Source organism: Sturnira hondurensis, unplaced genomic scaffold, assembly GCF_014824575.4.
Source record: "Sturnira hondurensis isolate 20B ecotype Veracruz unplaced genomic scaffold, ASM1482457v3 Scaffold0009719, whole genome shotgun sequence".
Classification (NCBI taxonomy): domain Eukaryota; kingdom Metazoa; phylum Chordata; class Mammalia; order Chiroptera; family Phyllostomidae; genus Sturnira; species Sturnira hondurensis.
Window position 1 is genome coordinate 4,128,683 of NW_028082350.1, and position 27,186 is coordinate 4,155,868.

The following is a 27,186-nucleotide window of genomic DNA, read 5'->3' on the forward strand; positions in this document are numbered from 1 at the left end:
TCAAGTGACATGGAAAATTTTCTAAGATAGACCATTCAGTTATTAAGGCACTAACTGAATCTCAATAAATTGAAGAGGATTGAAATCATATCCAGAACCTTCTCTGACAATAATGGTATGAAACTAAAAATCGATCACAAGAAAAAACCTAAAAAACACAAAAACACATGGAGGCTAAATAACATGTTACTAAGCAATGAGTGGGTTAATGACAAGATCAAAAAAGAAATCAAAGATGCCTTGAAACAAATGAAGGTAAGGGCACAACAACCCAAAATTTATGGAACACAGCAAAATTAGTTAGAAGAGGGAAATTCATTGCGTTACAGGCTTATTTCAAACCATAAAAAACTCAAACAATCTAACTACTCTTAAAGGAACTTGAAAAAGAATAACAAATAGAACCCAAAGTGAGTAAAAGAGAGAAAAATAATAAAGATCACAGCAGAAATAAATGAAATAAAGTCTTAAAAATATATATAAAAGACCAATGAAACCAAGAGCTGGATGTTTAAAAAAATAAACAAGATTGACAAACCTTTAGCTAGACTCATGCAGAAAAAAAGAAGACCCAAATAAATAAAATCATAAATGAAAGAGAATTAACAACTGACACCAAAGAAACACAATATGAAGGACAGTAAGAAAATATTACAAATAACTATATGCCAACAAACTGAAAATCTGTAAGAAATTGATAAATTCCTAGAAATATACAATCTTCCAAAACTGAATCAGGAGGAATCAGAGAATCCAAAAAGACAGATTACAACTAGTGAAATGGAAGCAGTAATTCATAAACTCCCAACAAAAAAAATTCACCTGGGCCAGATGGCTTCACAAGTGAATTTTACCAAACATTCTAGGAACTGACATTTCTCCTTCTCAAACGATTCCAAAAAAATTCAGGCGGGAAGATTCTCAAGCTCATTTTACAAGGCAAGCATTATCCTAATTCCAAAACCAGATAAAGTCACTATAACGAAAGAAAATTACAGGCCAATATATCTGATGAAAACAGATGCTAAAATCCTAAACAAAGTATTAGCAAACCAAATCCAGCAACACATTAAAAAGATCATACACAATGATCAAGCGGGATTTATTCTAGAGGTGTAAAGCTGGTACAATATCCCCAAATCAATAAATGTGATAAACCACATACATAAGATGAGAATAAGAATCATAGGATTATATCAATAGATGCAAAAAAAGCATTTGAAAAAAAATCCAGCACTAATTTACGATAAAAACTCTCATCCAAGTGGGTACAAAGGGAACATATTCAAGGTAATAAAGGGTATATGACAAATCCACAGGCAACCTGATACCAATTGACCAAAAACTGTATTTCCCTTAAGATCAGGACAAGACAGGGATGTCCACCTTCACAACTCTTATTCAACATAGTACTGGAGGTCCTAGCCACTGCAATCTGACATGAAGAAGAAGTAAAAGGCATCCAAATTGCAAAGAAAAAAGCAAAACTTGTCATTATTTGCAGATAACATGATACTGTATATAGAGAACCCTAAAGATTTCACCAAAAACTATTAGAACTGATAAATGAATACTGTAAAATAGCAGGATACAAACTAACTATCCAGAAATCAGATGCATTTCTATATACCAATAATGAACTTTCAGAAAGGGAGACTAGCCCTGGCTGGTGTGGCTCAGTGGATTGAGCACCAGCCTATGACCAAAATGTCATCAGTTTAGTCCTGGTCAGGGCACATGCCAGGGTTACAGGTTTGGAACACCACAGCGGGGGGAAAGCAGCTAATCAATGTTTCTCTTGCACACTGACATTTCTCTCCCTCTTTTTCTCCCGCCCTAAAAATAAATAAATAAAATCTTTTTAAAAAGGGAAACTACGAAAACAATTCCTTTCACAAATACTTAAAAAATATATACCCAGAAATAAATTCAACCAAGGATGAAAAAGACCTGTACTCAAAAAATTAAGACACTAAAGAAAAAAACTAAAGAAGATACAAATAAGTGGAAGTATATACCGTGCTCCTGGATAGGGAGAATTAACATCATTAAAATTTCCATACTACTCAAAGCAATTCCTATCAAGATACCAATGGCACATTTCACAGAACACTCATAAATTTACACAGAACCAAAATGACTCCACATAGCCACAACAATCTTTTCTTTTTTCTTTTCCATCCATCTTTTAGAACTTTATTCTTTTAAATATATTTTATTGATTATGCTATTACGGTTCTCCCAATTATTCCCCCTTTGCTCCCCTCAACCCAGCACCTCCCATCCCCTACCACAATCCCCCACCTTAGCTCATGTCCATGGGTCGTGCATACAAGTTCTTCTACTACTCCATTTCCTATACTATTCTGGAGATCCCCCTGCCTATCCTGTACCTACCAATTTGCACTTCTTAATCCCCGTTCCCCCATTCTCTCCCTTCACCCTCCCAACTGTTAAACATCCAAATGATCTCCACATCAATGATTCTGTTTCTGTTCTGCTTGTTTGCTTAGTTTGTGTTTTAGATTCAATTGTTGACAGTTGTAAATTTATTGCTATTTTAACATTCATAGTTTTGATCTTTTTCTTAAACAAGTCACTTCAACATTTCATATAATAATGGCTTGATGATAATGCACTCCTTTAGTTTCACCTTGTCTGGTAAGCACTTTATCTGCCCTTCAATTCTAAATGATAGCTTTGCTGGATAGAGTAATCTAGGTTGTAGGTCCTTATTTCATCATTTTGAATACTTTTTGCCAGTGCCTTCTTATCTGCAAGGTTTCTTCTGAGAAATCAGAAGACAGCCTGATGGGAACTCCTTTGTAGGTAACCGTCTGCTTTTCTCTTGCTGCTTTTAAGATTCTCTCTTTACCTTTGATCTTTGGCATTTTGATTATGATGTGTCTTGTTTGGTGTGGTCCGCTTTGCATCCACCTTGTTTGGGACATACTGTGCTTCCAGGCCTTGTATGTCTACTTCCTTCACCAGTTTAGGGAAGTTTTTAAATTATTTTTCAAATAAGCTTTCAATTTCTTGCTCTTTCTCTTCTCATTCCAGCACCCTTCTGATTGGAATGTCGGTACATTTAAAGTTGTCCCAGAGGATCCTTACAGTATTCTTGTTCTTTTGCATTATTTTTTTCTTCTTGCTGTTTTGATTGAATGTTTTTTTCTTCTTTATGTTCCAAATTATTGATTTAAGTCTCAGCTTCATTCACTCTACTGTTGATTCCTTGTAAATTTTTCTTTATTTCACTTATTGTAAACTTAATTTCTGCCTGGGTCTTTTTTATGCTGATGAAGTACCCAATTAGATCTGAGAGAACCTAATGACCAGTGTTTTGACCTCTGCTCTGACAGATTGCTTATGTGCATTTTGTTTAGTTCTTTTTCTGGAGTTTTGATCTGTACTTTCATTTGGGTCACATTTCTTTGTCTCCTCAATTTGGCAACCTCCCTGTGTTTGTTTCTACGTATTAGGTAGAGCTGCTTTGCAGCTCTTAGTAGCATGGCATAATGAGAAAATGTAGTAAGTTGGATGTGGCAGAGCCTTTGGTAATTGCCAGGCATAGGGCAACCCTTGTGAACCAGGCTGATGGAGTCTCAGATATGGTGCTGCTCCCACTCTGTATGGGGGTGGGATCAGAAAAGGAACAACGGCCACTGCCTGGCCTCTGGAGTTTTGTCCAGGAGGAAGCTGTCCAATGGCACTCATTCTGATGCCAGACACTTCAGTTTCCCCCCATGTGCCACTGATGCCCTTCAAGCTGCTGCCCCAGTGATGGATCCCAGGGAGAGTGAGTCTGTGTAAGTCCTATGTGCATTATGGGCCCTTTAAGAGGAGATGCCTGAGAATTCTGCAGTTTCTTCCACTGTCCCACCCACTACTGCTTTTTACAGCCAAAAGTTATGGGGATTTGAAGTCCTGCTCAAAAATGGCAGCAGCAGCTGGGTCCCCCCAGGTTTCTGAGCTGCTAGGTCATTTCTAGCCACAGCTAGCACAGTCTATGTCAGGTGGTGGCCACAGCGAAGAGGGCTCCGCTCACATGTGGAGGGTCCTTACCAACTTCGTTGAGCTTCCCGGGGTGGGAGTGAGCATGCTGGATGTCTTTCTGAAGTCGCATCACAGAGAGCACAAGAGGCCCGAGTTTGTCACCTCCCCCTTCTCCTCATCAGATCCAAGCCCTTTCCCTGGGGAGATGGTAACCATACTCTGTTCCATAACCCTCACATGAATCCACTTTCAACTGGCTATGAAGATGAATAGAGAACCTGGACCAATGCCCAGTGGGGACCACAGCACTGGTTTGGACCATTACTCTGCACACAGACCAAAAAAGTGTATGGGACCTTAAGCTGACCTTCTTTCCTAATATCAGATGATGAGTAGAGTATACTAATCCTCCATCTCTTTGCTAATAGCAGGAGGTGGCCTAAATAAATTACTTAGTCATGAAAAAAAGTTATGGGGATTTATCTTCTGGCACTGGAACCCTGGGTTGGGTGGTATGGCATGGAGCTGGGATTCCTCACTCCCTCCTGATTTTTATCTACCACATATGCATATAGGACGAGGCTTTTCTGCGTCTCTGCCCCTCCTACCCATCTGAATAAATGTGACTTCTTTAATTCCTTGGTTGTTAGACTTCCATACAGCTTGATTTTCTCACAGTTCTGGGTAACAGCTGTTTTATAGTTTAGTTGTAATTTTTGCTGTGGTTGTGAGGAAGCAACTGTATTTACCTATGCCTCCATCTTGACCAGAAGTCACCAAGCAACTTCTAGTCAAGTTGGCCAGCAATCTTGAGAAAGAAGAACAAAGTTGGAGGAATCACACTGCCTGATACCACACTATACTATAGGCCAGGGTAATCAAAACACCATGGTACTGGTATAAAAACACATGTAGATCAATGGAACAAAATAGAGAGCCCAGAAATAAACCCACACCTTTATACTTTACAGTCCATTAATATTTGACAAAAGAGGCAAAAACATACCTTGGGGTAAAGACAGTCTATTCAATAAATGGTGTTGGGAAAATTGGACAGAAATATGCAAAAAAAAAATTAAAATACACCACTTTCTTGCACAACACACAAGAATAAACTCAAAATGGATTAAAGACAAATTTTCGACTCAAAACAATAAAAATCCTAGAAGAAAACACTGGCAGTAACACCTTAGACATTTTTTGTAGTGATATTTTTTATGACATATCTCCTTGGGCAAAGGAAATAAAAGAAAGAAAAAACAAGTGGGACCACATCAAACTAAAACATTTTTTGCACAGCAAAGGAAACCATCAACAAAATGAAAAGACAACCCACTGAATGGGACAACATATTCACCAGTGACACATTTGATAAGGGTTAAATTCCAAAATTTATAAAGAACTTATAAAACTCAATACCAAAAAACCAAACCAATTTAAAAATGGGCGAAGGACTTGAATAGATACCTCTCTAAAGAAGAAACACGCATGGCCAATAGACATATAAAAACATGCTCAACTTCACTACTCATCAGAGAAATGCAAATTAAAATCACAATGAGATATCACTTCACACCTGTCAGAATGGCTATCATCAATAAATCAACAAACAAGTGTTGTAAAGGATGTGGAGAAAAAGGAACCCTCATGCACTGTTGGGAGGTAGGAATGCAGATTGGTGCAGCCACTGTGGAAAGCAGTATGGAGTTACCTCAGAAAATTAAAAATGCATCTGCCTTATTACCCAGAAATTCCACTCCTGGAGGAATATATCCAAAGAAACCCTAAACATTAATTCAACAGAATATATGCATCCCTGCGTTCACTGAAGCATTATTTACAATAGCCAAGATTTGGAAGCAGTCCAAGTGTCCATTAGTAGGTGAATGGCTAAAAAAGGCTGTGGTACATTTATGCAATAGAATACTAACTACTTGGTCATAAAGAAGGAAATCTTACCCTTTACAACACTAAGATAGATGTGGACAGCATTATAAGTGAAATAGGCCAGTCAGAGAAAGAGAAGTAACATGGACTTCACTTATATGTGGAATTTAACGAGGTAAATGAACTAACAAGCAAAACTGTGATAGACTCATGGATACAGGATAGACTGACAGCTTTTAGAGGGGAGGGGGATTGTGGCACTGGATGAGAAAGGTAAAGAGATTAAGAAAAAAAGAAAAAAGAAAAAACCTTCATAGACACAGCAACAGTACGGCTGGAGATTTCCAGAGGAAAGAAGGTTGGGGGAAAGTAGAACAGGGTATAGGGGGAATAAATCACAAGAGAAGGAGCCTTGACTTGGGGTAGTGAACACACAATACAATATACAAATAATGTAGTGTAAAACTGTACACCTGAAACCTATACAATTTTATTAAACAACGTCACTCAACAAATTCAATTAAAAAACTCACATGGACTATATCCTATCTAAGTGATATTCACTGAGTTTAGGAGTACAAGTCAAACAGATCTGAATATAAAACCTGGTAGAGGACTTCCGCCAAGATGGAGGCATAGGTGGAAACACTGTGCCTTCTCCCACAACCAAGTTTGAATACAACAAAGGTTTGGAGAAACAAAGACACAACCAAAGGACAGAAAATTGAATTATATGGAAGTCCGACTACATCTAACCGTTCAACGGGGATGGTAAGAGGGGCGGAGCCAGCAGCGAGCAGGGTCGGGCAGGACAGGGCCCCCGACCCAGGCGTGGAGGCAGCCTGGAACCAGTTGGGGTGCGGGGCAGACCTCGGGCGCATATTCGCACACAGTGAGACAGACCGCGTAGGCCCCAGGGGGCGAGGGCTGACGGTGGTGGCACACTCGCATGCAGTGGGACGAAACGCGTGGGCCCGGTGACGGCAGCAACTGCGGCACCGGTGAGGGCCGTGGTGGCAGGCGGCGGATAGGACGCCATAGTCCCTCTTTGACCCCGCCCCCACATACAGGGTCACAACCCAGCGACTTAGTTGCCCTTCGGCACCGGCGAGGGCTGGGGCGGCAGGCGGCAGACGGGACGCCAGAGTCCCTCTTTGACCCCGCCCCCACATACAATGTCACAACCCAGCGACTTAGTTGCCCTGTTCTAGTGAACACTTTAGGGCTCTGATCCTGCTATGGAACAGGCACGAACAACCCGAAAGATGGCGCAAGAAGAACTCAAAGTCCCATAGCCAATAACTCTAAGCAACCAAGAAATTGCCAGCCTCTCAGAAGCACAATTCAAGACACTATTTATCAGGATGCTCACAGAACTGGTAGATTATAGTCACAAATTAGAGGAACGAAGTCACAAATTAGAGGAACATATGAAGGCTAAACTAATTGAAATGAAGGGAGATGCACAGGAAAACAATAGTGATGGAAAGGAAACTGGGACTCAAATCAATGGAATGGACCAGAAGGAAGAACAAAACATCCCACCAGAAAGGAATGAAGAAATGAGAATTCAAAAAAATGAGGAGAGGCTTAGGAACCTCCAGGACATCTTTAAACGTTCCAACATCCGGATTATAGGGGCACCAGAAGGGGGAAAGAAACAGCCACGAGTGGAAAATTTATTTGAACAAATAATAAAGGAGAACGTCCCCAGTCTGGCAAAGGAAATAGACTTCCAGGAAATCCAGGAAGCTCAGAGAGTGCCAAAGAAGTTGGACCCAAGGAGGAACACACCAAGGCACATCATAATTACATTAGCCAAGACTAAAATGAAGGAGAGAATCCTAGAATCATCAAGGGATAACGGGACAGTCACCTACAAAGGAGTACCCATCAGACTGTCAGCTGATTTCTCAAAAGAGACCTTACAGGCAAGAAGGGGCTGGAAAGAAGTATTCCAAGTCATGAAATCCAAAGACCTACAGCCAAGATTGCTTTATCCAGCAAAACTTTCATTTAGAATGGAAGGACAGATAAAGTGCTTCTCAGATAAGGTCAAGTTCAAGGAGTTCATCATCACCAAGCCCTTATTATATGAAATGCTAAAGGGACTTATATAAGAAAAAGAAGATGAAAAATATGAACAGTGAAAGGACAGCAAACACACAGTTATTAACAACCACACCTAAAACAAAAGCAAACCAAGAGGACAGCTAGATCAGGAGTGGAACCATAGAAATGAAGAACACATGGAGGGTTAGAAACAGGGGGGTGGGAGGGGGAGAAGGGGGGAGAAGGCACAGAAAATAGCATAGATGGTAGGTAGAAAATAGATAGTGGGGAGGGCGAGAATAGTGGGGGAAATACAGAATCCAAAGAACTTGAGACACGTGGTTATAAACTAAGGGGGGGAGAATGGTGGGGGAGGGAGGGTGCAGGTGGAGGGGATTGAAGGGGGGGAATAGAACAACTGTAATGGTATAATCAATAAAATATATTAAAAAAAATAAAATAAAATAAAACCTGGTAAAAACAATCAAAAGATTCATGTCTTAGGCTAAGATTTTCTCCTTCCCATACCTCTACTGTAAAATACAAAGTAACCCAATAGTGTGTATATGTGTGTGTTGTGTGTACTCTGTACATAAGAGAAGAAAATGTTCAGACATTTTGCTTATAAATTTTTCTATAGTCATTAAGTGAATATAAGAGTTTATTAACTGTTTGAAAAAGAATAGAAATATCTATAATCATAGAAATATTAACATCCATCCCTCAGCAAGTGACATTAAATTTTTAAAAATCAGAAAAAAACCAGAATAGTATGCCTCTATAAAATTCCTTAAATAATATTAGCAAGACAAATCCAGAAATATATAAAAACAATATATCTTATCCAAGTTGGGTTTATACCAAAAATGAAGGGTTAACATTTGAAAATAAATTAATGCAATTCGCCATATTAGATCAAAGAGAAAAATCCTTTGATAATTTTAATAGATGCAGAAAACCCATTTTATAAAATTATGCACCCATTCATGCTAAAAACTCTCTGAAAAGTAGAAATATAAGAGCACTTACTCAATTTGATGAAGGGCATCTACAAAAACCCTATAGCTATTATCAAACTAAACAGTAAAATATTAAACATTTTTCCTAAGAGCAGGAACAAGGCAACGATGTCTACTACTCTGCTACTTCTCTCTTTTTTTAATTTAATTGTTGTTCAAGTAAAGTTTTCTGTCTTTTACTCCCAGCCCAGCCCACCCCCCAGCCCACCCCCCAGCTCTGCCACTTCTATTCAACATTGTACTGGGGGTCCTAGCCAGTGCAGTAATAGTTATAAGAAATAAAAGGCGTAAGATTTGAAAGAAAGAAAGAAAACTGTATGTTTATAGAAGTCATGATTTTGTATGTAGAAAATGCCACGGATTCTATAAAACAACTAATATACTAATACATAAATTTAGAAAAGTATCAAGTATAAGGTTACTATATAAAAATAACCTGTACGCTTACGTTCTAGAAAGTTAAAAAAAAATTTACTGACTTTTAGAGAGAGAAAAAAAGGGAAACGTTAATGTGAGAGAGAAACACCAGTCAACTGCCTCTCCTACACGCCCAGACCAGTACTGAAACCACAACCTACACATGTGCCCTGACTGGAATCGAACCAGAGACTTTTTGCTTTGTGGGACAATACCCAACCAAGTGAGCCACACTGGTAAGGACCAGATGAAAAAAAAAATTTTTTTAAGATTTTATTTATTTATCTTTGGAGGGTAAGGGAAGGAGAGAGGAAGAAACCATCAATGTATGGTTGCCTCTCGTGTGTCCCCTGCTGGGAACTGGCCTGTTGTACATGCAACCCAGGCATGTGCCCTGACTGGGAATCAAACCACGATCCTCTGGTTCTCAGGCCCATACTCAATCCACTAGGCTACACCAGCCAGGGCCAGATGGAAATTTTTTAAAAATCTGATTCTACTTAGTATTAAAAAACATAAAATACTTAGGAATAAATTTCTTTAGAATTTTAAAGAAATATGTGTAAGACCTATATACTGATAATTATAAAATGTTGCTAATATAAATAAAAAATTCGCCCTGGCTGGCATAGCTCAGTGGATTGAGTGTGGGCCTGTGAACCACACGATCACGGTTCGATTCCCAGTCAGGGCACATGCCTGGGTTGCAGGCCAGTTCCCAGCAGGGTACTCACAAGTGGCAACCATACATTGATACTTCTCTCCTTCTCTTCTTCCCTTCCCCTCTAAAGATAAATAAATAAAAATCTTAAAAAAAAAACCTCACATAAATCCAAATGTGTATATTTATGGATTGAATTATTCAATATTATTATGTCAATATCCCCTGCATAGATCTATAGATTCAAGACAACCGTATTTTCGCCAATTTTGTTTTGCTTTAGTAGAAACTGACAAGCTGCTTTTAAAAATATATGAAAATGAAAAAATAAATGTCAAAATGAAAAAATATAATATCCATGCCCTGGCTGTTGTAGCTCAATGGATTGAGTGCGGGCCTGAGAACTAGATGATTGTGGTTTGATTTACAGTCCAGGCACATGCCTGGGTTGCAGGCCAGTTCCCGGCAGGGGACTCACGAGAGGCAACCATACATTGATATTTCTCTCCTTCTCTCCTTCCCTTCCTCTCTAAAAAAAAATAAATAAATAATTTTTAAAAAATGAAAAAATATAATATCCAAAGCAATCTTGAAGGAAAAAAGTGGAAGACTTTGCATTATTTGACTTCATTATTTACTATAAAACCATAATAATTAAGACAAGCATGATCTGACACAAAGACAGACAAAAACATCAATGCAACGGACTAGTCTTCAGAAATAGACCCACTACACAAATGACTCATACCATTTGGCTTTTGGCAAAGTGTCCAGAAATTCAATGGGGAAAGGAAAGCCTTTTCGAGAAATAATGCTGGAACAACTGGAGATCCACATGGGAAAAAATGAGCCTGAATCCCTACCACCATACACAAAAATTAATTTGAGATGCGTCACAGACATAAAAACAAAAGCTAAAATGATACCATTCCATAAGAAAACATTGGAGACTATCTTTGGTACTTCAGAGTAGGAAAAGGTGTCACAGACATGACAGAAAAATGCAGTAACTATACAAGAAAACTTGATATATTAGACATCTTTGAAATTAAAATTTCTGTTCATCAAAAAATGCAATTAAAAAAAGAATGAGTCAGAGAGTGGGAGAAAATTTACACAGAACTATGTAGGGTTGGCCAAAAAGTTCGTTTGTTTTTTCCCATAGGATAGCTCTAGTAGCACTTAGTTGTCTTTAACTTCATTTGAAACTATTTTGTTAGACTGTATTGTGACAGCTGCCATATCAGTGTGCATTAAAAAAAAACTTATCAAAAATTGGTGAATTTTTGTGTGGCCATTATGATATGAAAGATGGAAGAAAATAAGTGACATTTCTCATATATTATGCTTTATTATTTCAAGAGAGGTAAAAATGCAACTGAAACTCAAAACAAGATTTATGCAATGTATATTGAAGGTGCTGTGACTGATCAAACCTGTCAAAAGTGGTCTGCAAAGTTTTATGCTGTAGATGCTCCACAGTCAGGCAGACCAGTTGAAGTTGATAGCCATCACATCAAGACAATAATTGAGAACAATCAACATCATACCATGTGGAAGACAGCCGACATACTGAAAATATCCAGATCAATAAAGTTATTGGTGAAAATGAAAAATGTTTTTTATTTTACGGAAAACCTAAATAGACTTTTTACACCACCCAATAACTGACAAAGGACATGTATGTGGAATGTTTAAAGAACTCACGACACAGTAATAAAAAGCTCAGAACTCAACCAAAAAAAATTTAATTGGGAACTTCACCAAAACAGATATATGAATGGCCAAAAAGCACATGAAAAAAGTGATCAGTATCATTAGTCATTAAGGAAAGGTAAATTTAAATGACAAGGAAATACCACTCTGTAACCACTTGAATGGCTAGGATATGAAACAACCAGAACTCTCATGCATTGTAGGTAGAGTATAATATGGCATACCCACTTTGGAAATATATCTGGCCATTTCTTATAAAACTAAAGATACATGGGTGGGCAAAAGTAGGTTTATAGTTATAATGCAAAAAATACAATAATTAATAAATAATATTACAAGAATAAACTATGTTTTATGTACTCCCAACTGTAACCCCACTTTTGCCCACCCCAGTATACCTACCCTACAATGCAGCAATTCTACTCCTAGGAATTTATCCAAGAGAAATAAAAGTGTATGTTCACACAAGACTTGCACTTGAATGTCCCTAGCAGCTTTATTCTTAATAGTTAAAATCTGAAACTGCTGATGCCCATCAACAAAGGTATGGCTAAACGAATTGTGGTTCACTCAAAGGAATACTTGACAATACAAAGAGACAAACTGAGTGAGTGCCAAAAACACTCAAAAGCTGAATGAAGTCCTACATAAAAGCAAACATATTGTATGAGTTCATCTGTGTGATGTTCTAGAAAAAGCAAAATTCATTTATGGTGAAACCATCGAACAGTAGTTGCCTTTGAGAGAACTGGAACAGGGAGTGACTAGAAAGGCACACTAGAGGACCATCTGATTTACCACTAGCATTTCCTATATTTTTATGAGGTTTGATTTACACAGGTACATACATTTACCAAAACTCATTCAATGGTAGCCCTCACCAGCATGGTTCCATTCGTTGGGCATCATCCCACAAAGCAAAAAAGTCACCCATTCAATTCCTGGTCAGGGAACATGCCTGGGTTTGGGGCACAATCCTCAGCTGGTTTGTGTGTGAGAAGCAGAGATCGAAGTCCCTCATATCAATGTTTCTCTCCCTCTCTCTCCCTCCCTTGTCCTCTCTCTAAAAATAAATAAATAAAATCTTTTTAGAAAAAAACCTCATTCAATGGTGCACTTAAAATTTATGTATTTAATTGCATATACTTTATTACTAAACAAGGAAATGCAAATAATATTAAACTAATTAATAATATATGTTTATGGGTTCAGAGGTGAAGTTACTCTGATACACATCAATAAAAAAAAAAGATGAACCAATGACTGGATAGAGGGGTGGACAGATAGAAAGATATTACTGAAACAAATTTATCAGAATGTTAATTGCTGAATCTAGGTGGCAAATGTTTATGTACAATACTTCTAGCTTCTCTTAGTACCTGAAATTTTCATAATAAAATATTTTTAGGCAGGGGTATTAAATTAGTAGATGTGTTTACTAATTTAATCTACTAATTTAATACCCCTGCCTAAAAATCCCACTGGTTATACTCAATAATTACCATGGCTTTTACTCAGACCTGGTTCTCATTTTTACATCCCAGCTGTTTCTGACACATCAGCTGTTTCTGTTAATCATCTTCTCTTTTTTGAAATTCTATTATACTATTCTGAACTTTCCCTTTATTTCTGATTATTCTTTTTGGTTTCTCTTCTTTCTACTCCCAAACTGTGGGTGTAAACCAAGGTTCAAAACTGAGCCCTACCCTAAACTTTTTCCCTAAACAGAAAATTCACTTCTGTAGTTTTAACTATCGTCTCTATGCAGTCAACACCAAACTGAGACACAGCATCTCTTCTGTATTCAAGTCCCTCATTTCCAATTGCCTACTGAGTATTTTAACTTGCATATCTCATAAAATCAAATTAGTTTTTTATATTTTAAAAATTATTTTATCTTTATTATTTATGTATTCATTTATTTTAGAGAGAGAGGAAAGGAGGGAGAAAAAGAGGTTGAGAAACATCAACTGGCTGCCTTTTGCAAGCACCCTTACCAGAGCTGGAGGATGGAACCCACAACTCAGGCACGTGCTCTGACTGGGAATTGAACTGGCAACCTTTTGGTTAGTGGGATAACACCCAACCAACTGAGCCACACTGGTCAGGGGCCCAAATTTATTATTTTAAGTGCAGAACTTATAACTGGAATTCTACTTCCCAATTACTGTCCATGTGGCACATAGTTACCCAGGGTCAAAATACTGACCTTTTTTTTTACTTCTTTCTCTGTCCTAATGTCTCTGGCTTCTCTAATGAAGAGGCGGCCTGGAGAGGAAAAGCCCCGAGGAAACACAGGAGAGAGAGAGAAAGTCCTGGACATCCTAGTGTCCCAGCTGAGCCATCTTGGAAGTTCCAGGCCCAGCCACCACCCAACTGCAGCTACAGAAATGACTCCAAAGAAAACTAGCAGAACCATCAAAGAGTTAACCACCCAAAGAATTTTGAGAAATAATAAATTATGCATTTTAAGACATTAAGTTACAATGTTTTTTTCACACAGCAGGAGATAATCAAAATAACTATCCTCAAGAAGCTAACTAAGACTCTAATGGGCAAACTGACCTAACAAGAAAAATGGGGACAGACTCACGGATGGAGAGCAGAATGACAGCTAAGGGGTGGGGAGGTTAGGGGGGAAAGAGATTGAGCAAAAAGGAAAAAGGACTCATGGACATGGTCAATGGTGTGGCAACTGCGGAGGGAAGAGAGGTATAAGGGGACTAAATCGTGATGGAAAAAAATGAAATAAAGATTAAGTTTAAAAAACTGGAATATAGCAGGAAAGATGAATGTCTTTTCTTTTTAAAAAAATGAAGTGAATAAACTCGCAAGAGAAAAGTGGGAGAAAGGAATACTTAGCAAAAAAAAAATAGAGTTCCTAACCATGAAAAGATTAATTTACACTTTGATTACGAAAAAAATTTGGCCAGGCCATTTCGTTTCCAAGTTTAAGAAAGCAATGTTCATTGCTGAATATATCAACGTGCTGTTCTTTGTATCTATACTTGGCTTAATGTGTACACTATTCTTTTTATAGACACTGTCATCAACTTTTCATTTTAATTTTTACTTTTTAAAATTATGCATTCAGATACTGTTAAATATCAAGTAATTCTGTAAGCTTATGACTAGAGCAACTCCTCCCTCCCTGCAATGCCTCACACATCATAGGCCACAGGTGGCCAACACAAGGCCCGCAGGCCGAATCCGGCGCCTCGTTTCTACCTGGCGGCAGTGCTGAGCTCTCGCTTAACTGTTAAGGAGTAGCTACATTTATACAGTTCCAAAATTACATTTGGCCCCTTGAAGGCAAACCGCAAGGCTGATGTGGCCCCTGGTGAAAATGAATTTGACACCCCTGTCATAGGCTCTTACTTCCTTTAGCCATTTTAGTTTTTAATTCTTTTTTCCTAATAGTTGTCTCCATACTTCAAAATAACAAGCTTATAAATATATTAATTTTTCAATGTCAGAGTTACTGGGTTTTTTCTATGAAAAATGTTCTATAAGTATTTTATCACTTGTAGACTTAGACTTACTCACCAACTTTTCGATAAAACTCTCCCGCCATGAAAAAAAAGAAGCAACTAACTATATGGGGAAGCACTCAAGTGAATAAAAAAGACTTTCAGAAGTACATGGTAAGACAGAAGTATACACACCATGCTAGATTAGCATGGAGGAGAGTCATCCAAAATGGTTAGGGTGTGGGAAGGGGAGGGAAAAGGAAGTATCTGGGGAAGCTTTCTAGAGCAGACAATACAGGCTGAGTTTTAAATGAGTTCAGAAAACTGCATGTAGTATTAGGTATAAACCAGAATGGTGGTTTGAGGGAGTGGTGAAAAAACATGACATAAACAGGGACTAGGTAACTGAGGGCCTTTTATCCTAAGAGCTTAAACTTTAATCGAAAAACAGTATAGCACTATGAAGGATTTTAGGCAGGGAAATTACATTATCAGAACTGTATCTTAGACAGATTTCTAGGGAGGCAGACTAGAGGCAAAGTTTAGCAGCCAAATGCAGTAATCTAGAACTGATGAGAACCTCAACTGACAGTGGCAGAGTGAATGAAGAAAAAGGAATACTTAAGGATCTACAGAACTTGGTAAATGCACATGTGGTGGAGAAGTGCTAAGAGAGAGTAGTTTAGGATGACTCACAGCAATGGAGGAGACAGTGGTGCCACTTATGGAGAAACAGTAGAAGCAAAAGTGAATTAAATTCACATACAAGTAGAAAGTTTAGATTCAGGCACAAAGACAGAAAGAAAGGACAGCTGTGTTTGCTGATAGGAAACTAAGGGAAGTTTTATTTGATGGCCTCTATTATTTCAGTGAAATAAAAATAAAAAGATCATTTGCTAAGATTAAGGAGAAAAATGGTAGAGACAAGAGGCTTAGAAAGAAAAGTTAAAATGTTTGAAACAGGCCTCAAAGGAAAAGGGACCCAGATAATGTTGGAAATCATAGATTTATCCTGGTCCCAAGACACATAGTCGTACGATTTTCTCCGGCAGCACTTAGCAGACCAGGTATAAGAGTAGAGATGGCAGGTGACTAACTTGACTCAGGGCTGGAGCACTATGGGAAAGGGAAAGGAAAGGAAAAAGGCACCACAGAACTGATGGTAGTGGTAAGGAAATAATTAAAGTAATGAGCCATGCATGTAGGCTGTCTAAAAAAGTGCTTCCAGGGGTCTAAAGCCTAATGTAAACAGAGTGAGGTCACTGAACAAGAAAGAGGCCTTGATGTGGTCAAAGTGTAGATTTATCGGGAATGATACAGAAAGCTGGAAAGACTGAAGGCTGAGGTCAAAGTGTGGGATGCTGCAACAACAGCCTGACTGATATTGCACATAAGAAACACTCACTAGATTTACTGATCACTAGAAAAGTTATTAGGGGTTCAAATCATACCAATTAAATAAACAAGCATTTGGTGAGAAATTTTTTAAATGAATCCCTTATGAACCATCAATTTCTATTTGGCATACATAGATGTTTATATCACACCCGAAGTTAATGTTTCCAACAACCATTCCCCTGATCTGCTACTTATCAATCACTCTATCACATGAGTTCATCAGACAAGCTCAGAATATTTTTTAAAAATGTTTGATACTGCTGCTGTTTTTCTGCTACTTGTTTAAGCTACTACTTCTACAAATCAACTGATGAGGTCTTTTAAACTGCAAGTTCACCATCTTTTATTTTGAAAGAGCCATACCTGCTGCCATTCTCGATGAGTCACTATTAAAGGCAGGGAGCTTAAAAAGTTGTGTTCTGGAAGAGTACTAGCATGCAAGCCAAACCCTTCTAATGCCAGCAATAACTTTGATGAATGAAAGGTGGGAACTAGAAAGTATCCTCACAAAAAGCAAGACAGCATCCATGGCAAAGGATCCAGGTGTTCAGAAAAAAAATCAAATATGTAACTAACCCAGATATTTGAGTTTTTTTTGGTCAGTTCAAGGTACCTTCTTTAAAAATTTAAGTATGTTAAAATGCATAGTGACTATCTCCAAATAGTACAAAGAACTTAGCAGAATTCTATTAATGATGTTACCTTCTATAATATCAATGAAAAATCCTCTTAATTTCCTATGCAATAGTTCAACAAATAATTGTCAAATAATTATCAGAAATATAAATTTATAAGTTTTTTTAATACACACAGATAGTTGGCCAAAAAGTTCACTTGGTTTTCTTCTGTAAGATGGCTCTAGTAGCACTTAGTTGTCTATAACTTCTTTCAAAACAATTTTGTGAGATTGTATTGTGACAGCTGTCACATCAGTGTGCATTTACAAAAAAAACTTACCAAAATTGGTGAATTTTTGTGTAGTCATTTTAATATTGAAGATGGAAGAAAATAAGTGACATTTTCAGTGCATATTCTGCTTTCCTATTTCAAAAAAGGTAAAAACACAACCAAAACACAAAAAAAGATTTGTGCAGTGTATGCAGAAGGTGCTGTGACTGATTGAACATGTCAAAAGTGGTTTGCGAAGTTTCGTGCTGGAGATTTCTCACTCATGCTCCATGGTTAGATAGACAAACTGAAGTTGGTAGTAACCAATCAAGACATTAATTGAGAAAATAAATGTTATACCATGTGGGAGACAGTCCACATACTCAAAATATCCAAAACAATAAAGTTATTGGTGACAATGAAAAATATGTCCTCCATTTAACGGAAAAAAGCATATGCACATTTTGGCCAACCAAAATACAGGGGTCTGGCAGAAGTAATGCCTGTTTGAGTGTGGTTGGTAGGGTAATAATATGAGTGTAATAAAAAAAGGATTAGAGACTTCCAAGCAAGATGGAGGCATAGGTAGACATGCTTTGCTTCTTCACACAACCAATAACCAATTTGAAAAGAAAGACAACTAGAACTGCCAATATTGAACTATATGAAAGGCCAATAGCCAAGGAGTTAAAGAAGAAATATTCATTCAGATTGGTAGGTGGGGTGGAGATGGGCAGCAGGGGTGGAGAGGACACATGGCAAGGTAACAGACCTGGCAGGCAAGGCAGTGGCTGGGAGACCAGGTAGTCCCACATTTGCACGTGGATAAGCTGGGAGGAACAACTGGGAAGTGAGACAGACTATACAATCCAGGATCCCAGCATGGGAAACTAAAGTCTCAAAACCTCTGGCTATAATAACCTGTGGTGGTTTCGGCAACAGGAGAAACTCCCAGCCTCACAGCAGAGTTTGTTGGAGAGACCTTCTACAACAAACTCACCACCTGGGAATCAGCACCAGAAGGGCCTAATTTGCGTGTAGATAGCAAGGTAAGTCACTGAAAGTGGAGCAAGAGCTGAGCTAGCGCCACTGTTCCCTCTCTGACCCCTCCCCTACATACAGAGCCAAAATGCAGCAATGTGGGTTGCCCCACCCTTGCAAACACCTAAGGCTCCACCCCTTACACCATAACAGGTGCACTGAGACAAAGAAATACTGCCCAAATGAAAGACCAGATCAAAACTCCCGAAAAAGAACTAAGTGACAAGGAGATAGCCAATATATCAGGTGCACAGTTCAAAACACTGGTAATCAGGATACTCACAGAAATGACTTAGCACAGATACAAAACAGAGGAGGAAGTGAAGGCTATGCAAATTGAAATAAAGAAAAATATACAGGGAACCAACGATGAAGGGAAGAAAACTGGGACTCAAATCAACGATTTGGACTAGAAGGAAGAAACAGTCAACCAGAACAGAATAAAGAAATGAGAATTCAAAAAAAATGAGGAGAGGCTTAGGAACCTCCAGGACAACTTTAAATGTTCTAATATCTGACTCAAAGGGGTGCCAGAAGGAGAAGAGGAAGAAAGAAATTAAAAACGTATTTGAACAAATAATGAAGGAAAAGGTCCCCATTTGGCAAAGGAAACAGACTTCTAGGAAGTTCAGGAAGCTCAGAGTCCCAAAGAAGTTGGACCCAAGGAGGAACACACCAAAACACATCATAACTGCATTACCCAAAATTAAAGATAAGGAGAGAATCTTAAAACCAGCAAGGGATAGGGAGACAGTTACCTACAAAGGAATGCACAGGAGACTATCAGCTGATTTCTCAAAAGAAACCTTGCAGGCAAGAGGAATTGGAAAGAAGTGTTTGAAGTCATGAAAGGCAAGGACCTACATCCAACATTACTCTATCCAGCAAAACTATCATTTAGAATGGGAGGGCAGATAAAGTGCTTTCCAGATAAGGTCAAGATAAAGGAGGTCATCATCACCAAGCCCTTGTTCTATGAAATGTTAAAGGGACTTATCTAAGAAAAAGATCAAAACTATGAACAGTAAAATGGCAACAAACTCACAACTATCAACGGCTGAACCTAATAAACAAAAAACAAACTAAGTAAACAACTAGAACAAGAACAGAATCACAGAAATGGAGAACACATGGTGGGTGGGGGAGGGAGAGAATGTGAGAAAAGGTACAAAGAAGCATAAATGGTAGGTACAAAATAGAGAGGGGGAAATTAAGAATAGTATAGGAAATGGAGAAGCCAAAGAACTTGTATGTATGACCTATGGACATGAACTAAGGGAGGGAATGCTGGTGGGAAGGGGGGTGCAGGGCAAAGAGGGATAAAGGGGAGAGAAAAATGGGCAACTGTAATAGCATAATTAATAAAATATACTTAAAATAATATGGGTATAATAATTTAGTTTAAATGTGAATATTTCACCTAAAATATCATATGGTGTGCTTGAGTGTGATACTGTTGTTACAGAATTATATCCTTATCATTTTGTAATAAAAGATTTTGTAATAAAAAGGGGGGTTATTTGTGCCTGTATATATAGACAGAGTAGGCTTTACAATATAAATGGCCAGCAAAAACATACACAGATGGAAAAAAATTCATAGTATAATATAAAAACATTTGTTAAATGAGCAGAGAGGCATATTGCTGTTCTGAGGATAAAGAAATTAGTTCAGGAAGAAATATGAGGAAGATTGTAAAAGTAGGTAGAATTTAAGTAGAAACTTACGAGTAAAATAGATAAGACATCTTATAAAAGAACCCCATTTTCCAAAAGAATCCCAATTTTTTAGCCAGAAATATGGGAATTACTCTAACTTTTCCCTGTCCCCCTACTGGTGCTACTACCCCCAATATCTTACAAACATGTTCACATCTTGCCTCTTCATTGACACCGTCTTAGTTTTGGCCCCCATTATTCTAACCTAGGTCCTGACAGATCAGTCTCCTAAAGAGTCCTCTACAATACACCAAATCCATTTTCCAACTGCCTAAGTCATCAATCTAAAATATAAATCTCATCCTTTGTTACCCCCTCCTTTAAATCCTTCAGTATCTCTCACTATCAGGAAAAAACCCCCAAACTTCCTAACGCAGTGAGTCTTTTATGATCCAGTTTCTAACTACTCTGCTGGCCTCATTCCTTTCCATCTCACATCTCAGCTGCTATTCTCCCTGCGGGGCCCTTCCTGCATGGTCTTTTCCCAGTTCTTTGCCTGGCTAATTCCCACCACTGCAAATTTTTTCTTGAAAGTTTCAAACAGAAAAGCTAATACAATAGTACAATGAGGGAACAGAGAGAGGGATAATGGTGGAAAGAAGGGGAAGGGACTAGTCAAAGCACAGGTATGAATAACCCAGGGACATGGACAACAGTGTGGGAATTGACTGTGGGAGCGGGGGCTGAGCAGAAAAGAGCAAAGGGGGAAAATTGGGACAATTATAATACAATAACAAAATTTTTTAAAAGAATGGTACAATGAACAAATATGCCTTTCATCTGGATTCACTGGTTGTGATACTTTGTTTTGTTATATTTACTTTACCTCTCTCTTTGAACCACCTAGAAGTTAAAACATCACAAAACTTAACCCCTAAAACTTTAGCAAGAACAACCTTCTACATATCCATAAATACCATAATCACACTCAAAATATTTAGCATTTGACAGTATTACCTAATATGTAATCTATATTCAAATGCTCCTAATTATTCCAAAATGTCCTGTATAGTTTACTTAACCCAGGATCAAACCAAGGTGATTCACTGCACTCAGTGGTCACTTCCCCTTATCTCTTAGGACTCAATTTTGGAATCATTTTCTCTGGGAAATCCTCTCTGACTCCCTCTACCCAGTCTGGATTACACGCTTCATCTAAATGTTTTCATACCACCATCATGGTATCATTATGCTATTTTGTAATTATCTACTTATTATGCCATAAAACAGGCATGTGCCCTAGACTGGGAATCGAAACAGCAACCCTTTGGTCTGCAAACCGGTGCTCAATCCACCCAGCTACACCTGCCAGGGCTCCTTGAGGGCTTTTTATTCTCCAGACCCAGACTATCTGGCTCACAGTAGATATTCAATAAAGGTTGGTTGAATGAATGAATAAAAGAGCTATGAATAGCAAATATGTCCGTTATGGACTGAATTGTGCCAGCCCCCCCTAACTCATATGTTAAAGTCTTAACTCACAATATGTATTTGGAGCTAGGGCATTCGAGGAGGTAATTAAAGTTGAATGATGTCATTAGGATGGGACTCTAATCCAATAAGACTGGTGTCCTAATAGGAAGAAGAGACACCAGAAGTGTGAATGCACAGAGGAAAAGCCATGTGAACACAACAAGAAGGAAGCTGTGTCTGCAAGCTGACAAGAGAGGTCTTACCAGAAACCAACCCTGCCAGCAAAATGATGTTGGACTTCAAACCTCTGGAACTGTGAGGAAGTAAATTTCTGTTGTTTAAGCCACCCAGTCTATGGTATTTTGTTATGGCAGCCTGAGCATACCAATACAATGACCAAAATTTTGTGCCCGCAGTTCCTATCATAAATGGAATGCTAAATAAAACTTATACCACTGCTAAAACAAAGATCTGCAAAGAAGACTTTTTTTCCTACTTCTAGAAAAAAGAACCCCAAATATAACAGAAAGCATGACATAGATAAAAAAAACCAATTAGATCTTCAAGACTACAAGCAGAAATTGTTAGTATCAATCACCAATTGTAGCTATCCAATTAGATGGTAAAGAAGATAGAAATATATAGAGTACAGAGAGCACATGTCAAAAGGAAATCTTTCATGGAGCTTAGAATAAAATTATAAACTTACCTCCCCAATTTCTACTCTTTTAAGATACCTGCTGCTAAGCTGCTTACACATACCTATCCGTGCCTCATCCTCCCCCATGTAGACGATAAATGCAATGGCCTTGTTGGGTGGTGGTGGTAGCTGCTTTGATCAATAAGCCTACTACAGTGTTCTACTTCTAATATACTCTTTATAAATGCTGGCATATGAATCATCACGGACAACTTATCCATCTTCTAATCACTATCACTAGATTCTCAGAAGAACTGATTGGTCTTTGGGCCCTCTTCCAAACATTCTTTCTCATGTTGACCTTTAATAATTATCTTTCATACTTGGAAAATGATTCAGCCAAATGAGTTTGCTACTTTTCACTTAGTTCATTCACACATTAGCAAGCCACGATTTTCTTGATAAATAAAAATGTGTTTTAGTAGAATTTAAATAAAGTCATCACAACTATCTTGATTCCCAGGCAGCTCAGAGTAAGCAACTTGAAAAATTGAAAATCTGATGGACTTCTATGTCCACCTTACTCTTGCTTCAATACCCAGAAGAGGATACAGATCCACTAAATAATTCTCTCCAAACAGCTTACAGTGTTATTCTCTGAAGTTTGCTTTTGGTGCTGAATAGCACAAATATAATCAAAGTATTCTCATAGCCTAAACTTTTAAAAAAATCAAGTTTTAAAGCAAGTAAAATAAGTGTTAGATGCGTATCAAAATCTTGATCAAACTTGGGACCCAACAATTACCTGTTTTTAGTCCAAAAGCTACAATCACTAGAGGATATTTACTTGTGTACTTGTTTTTGAAATAAAAATTAGACTGAAAGAAACTGGAGATACAAACAGGGCTGGCCCCTTATGCACATACACATAGGTTTTTTATTCTCAATAGCATCACTTACCTTCTGCCCTTCTCACAAAGTTTCTCAATTTCAGCTTTCAGATCCTGCTCCTTCTGCAAAAACTCTTTCTTTTCTTTCTCTATCTTCTTCTTTGTCTCTTCTCGCTTTATTGTCACATCCTGGATAGCTTTTAGTATCTCCTGAGTCCCATACAATTACAGTCACACACAAATAAGGAAGGAAATAAATTAGTTATTTTGGTCTGAAAGTTAATTTCAACTATCACAAATTAACATACTGACTTTAGTAAATTCAAACTGTACTGAAGGAATCTGGTTGATGAGTAGTTCCAAAAGCTAGTATTTAGATGTAAGGGAGACAGTTAAAATAAAGCAGATTTCAATTCAACAGGAGAAAATTTTTCTAATTGTTCAAAAATAGAATTTGCTGCCTTGTGAAGCAATAAGCTCTCCATTACCAATGTTCAAATAAAGGCTCAATGAACCTGTCAAGAATGTTGAGAAAGGTATTCTTGCACAGGGTGGCAGTTTGTTACTTTCAACAAGCATGGTCTTGTCTTGTTTTGTTACAGTTCCACTTTATTATGTGTGAGGTTAATTTTTTCTTTTCTTACTATTAACAAGTACATATATATATGAAAAGAAGTAATAAAAAGTTAAGTCACTCCCTAATGCACACCACCTCCATCCATAAAGTAATCAACGTATTGCTTTGTACTTTTCACATCTTTCACCATTCTCACACAAACATGTGTATGCTTAGGTATTTCATTGCTTTTTCATTTTTTTTAAAAGAGGTCATTTTATTATCCTGCTTTTTTACACTTAAAATGAACATATTGTCAGTATACAACTAACTCAAAAATAGCTGCATAATATGACATAATGCACCAATATGCAATTTACCCAACCATTCTCTATTAAGAGTCCTTAGATTGATTCCAGTTTTTTGGAACTAAAAACAATACTGTAGCCCTGGCTGGTGTAGCTCAGTGGATTGAGTGTGGACCTGTGAACCAAAGGATCACAGTTCGATTCCCAGTCAGGGCACATGCCTGGGTTACAGGCCAGTTCCTGGCAGGGGACGCATGAGAGGCAACCATACATTGATATTTCTCTCCCTCTCTCCTTCCCTCCCCCTCTAAAAATAAATAAATAAAATCTTTCAAAAAAATGAATAAACAAAATTAAAAAAACAAACAAACAACAAACCAATACTGTAATAAACATTCAAGATGTCTACACTTTCATACAAAACCTTTCGTTTCTGTAGAATAGACTCTTAACAATGAAATTGCTAGGTCACAGTATGTGTACATTTTAAATTTTAACTGACAATTCCTAACAACTTTTCCAAAAAGGTCATAATAATTCATACTCCTAGCCATGTCTGAAAAGACTTCATTTTCCTCACACTTGACAACTTATTTCATTTTTGCCAGTCCTTGGGGGAGGAGGAAGAGTAACTAACAATTATAATACAATTATAACCAACAATTATAATGGGGGTTCCCTAACCCCCATTCTTTATTGTTTTTACTGTCTTCTCCAACTAGAAGAAACAGTCAATGGAGGCAGAGAATATGTTTCATTCACCACTAAATCTTCAGAGCCTGGATCAGGAACTCAAAAAACATTTGCTGAGTGAATGAATAAATACCAGTGAGGCTGAGCTTCTTTTCTTGTATTTATGATCTATTTGCTATTCCTCTTCTGCTAATTACTATCTATAGTAGCCCCTACCCTCAAAATATAGACACATTCTAATTCCTGGAACTTGTGAATATGTTACCTTCCACAGGAAAAGAAACTCTGCAGGTGTGACTTAGGTAAGAATCTTGAAATGGGAAGGTAATCGTGGATTATCTGGGTGGCACAATCTAATCACAACATGGGTCTTTAAAAATGAAGAACCTAACCCTATGATGACCCCAGGAAAATGTGATTAGAGAAGAATGGTCAGAGATGCAATGCTACCGACTTGAGGATGGAGGAGGGAGCCTCAAGTCAAGGACTGCACACAGCCTCCATAAGCTGGAAATGCAAGGAAGCACATCCTTTCCTAAAGCCCACCGAAGGGAGTACGACCTTGCTGACACTATGACTTTCACCCAGTGACATCAAGTTGGACTTCTGACCTATAAAAACTGTAAGATAATAAATTTGTGTTGTTTTAAGCCATTAAATTCATGGTAATTTGTTACAGCAGCAATAGGGAGCCAATACAATAACTTTTCCTGTTTTTTCTATAGATAATTTGATTTTACCAAAAATTTATAGGAGTCTCAAAGTGTCACGAATATTAAACCCTTAATCAGATATACTACAAATATTTTCTCTCAGCCTAACATTGATCTTTTTGACTGTTTTTTAATCATTTGCTGTATCAAAATTTTTTAATTACATGTAGTTAAATTGATTAATTTTTTATGGCTTCTGGGTTTTCTGCCTGGCTTAAAATGATCTCTTACAACTTGAGGTTTTATAAATATTACCTAAATTTTTTTCTAATTTCAAAGATTTTTCTAGTTTTTATATGTGGATTTTTAATTTACCTAGTATAGTACTTTTTAATATGATGTGATAAAACAGTCTAATCAAATGATTTTCTAGGTTGACTATCAATTATGTCAAAAAGCTATATTAAATAAACATTCCTTTTCTCTCTGAACTAAAAGACAAGTCAGAGTTTGAACAAGATGACCTCAAAGGTTTTTATCCTTAAAATTCTACAATAACCATTAAAAAGTTAAATACTGCTTTTCTAGTTCTACTAATTTGGAAACAAAATTAAAGTTTGATTAGAGACTATAGCTTTAATTACTGACAATCATAACATAAACAGAATACCTGGTGATTCTTCATTTCTTCTTCTCTCCTTTGTTGAAGTTGCTTTAATTGTACTTGGAGCTGATTCTCCACTTGCCTCTGCTTGTCCAGGACCTCCTGGTACCGTTCCTTCAACAGGGTTCTCTCGGTCATCATTTTATCCTATTGGTAACGACAGAAAAAAAGTGTAGTTCCCCAATATAATTGCAAGAAACATTCCCCAGGGGCCTGCTCAAAGCACATTCCCCAGGGGCCTGCTCAATTACCATGTATGGCTATGGTAATTTAAACTAATTTAAAAAATAAATTAATCAATTTATCTAATTAGTTTTTCTCCTAGACATATCCCATGTGCTCAATAGCTACATGTGACTAGTGGCTACCATACTGGACAGAACAGATAGGGAATATTTCCATCATTACAGGGAGTTCTACTGTACAAAACTGCTCTACGGCAGAAGTTGGCAACCTATGGCCTATGGGCCAAATCTAGCCATTGCCTGTTTTTGTAGGTAGAGTTTTATAGGAAGACAGCCACAGCCAATGGCTTACAGGCTGCTTTCACCTTACAATAGCAGAGTGGAGTGGTTACAACAGAGCCCCTACAGCCCATAAAGCCTAAGATATTTATTTTCTTACGCTTTAGAGAAAAAGTTTGTCAATCCCAACTCTAGGGAATAAGAGGAAGGAGGCATTTTATCATTCATTAAGAGAAAGAGGAAAACAATGGGCAAAAACAAAGAACACATCACCTATCAAAATGCATCCAGAAACAGGATTTCTTACATCATTAGCTCTGAAAACTGAGAGACCCACTAAGAGGCATAGGAAACTTGGACAGGTTGAGCAAGGCAGCAAGCTCTCGTATAAAGTTGGGAATAGAAGCAAGGATCACAATTCAGCTCTGCCTCCCTCAAATCAGTAAATCAAAAATAGCCATGGTCACCTTTCAAAGAGACGCTAAAACTTACAGAGGGCCAATTTACAACACATAGGTATAAGGGAGTGCACAATTACCATAAACACATGAAAAGGAGAGCAAGCAGAACAGGAGCCAAGTTTTTTGCATTGCTGCCAAGCTTAACACCTGCCTAGTTCTACCGCCTTTCTAAAAAATTTTA

At 37.7% G+C, this 27,186-nt stretch overlaps 1 protein-coding gene and 1 pseudogene across 3 annotated transcripts in view; one reads left to right on the forward strand and one right to left on the reverse strand.

Annotated features, from left to right (window-relative positions):
• RNF214 (ring finger protein 214) overlaps positions 1–27,186 on the reverse strand; it is a 62,772-nt gene that overhangs the window by 21,173 nt on the left and 14,413 nt on the right. For all 3 annotated transcript variants that reach the window (XM_037057539.1, XM_037057537.1, XM_037057538.1), the window contains exons 5-6: positions 26,087–26,227; positions 23,277–23,416 (exon numbers count right to left, since the gene is read on the reverse strand). In XM_037057539.1, the coding sequence (XP_036913434.1) occupies positions 23,277–23,416; positions 26,087–26,227 (281 nt within the window). The remainder of the gene's footprint in view (positions 1–23,276; positions 23,417–26,086; positions 26,228–27,186) is intronic.
• On the forward strand, positions 3,926–4,293 carry LOC118994787 (cytochrome c oxidase subunit 6A1, mitochondrial-like; annotated as a pseudogene).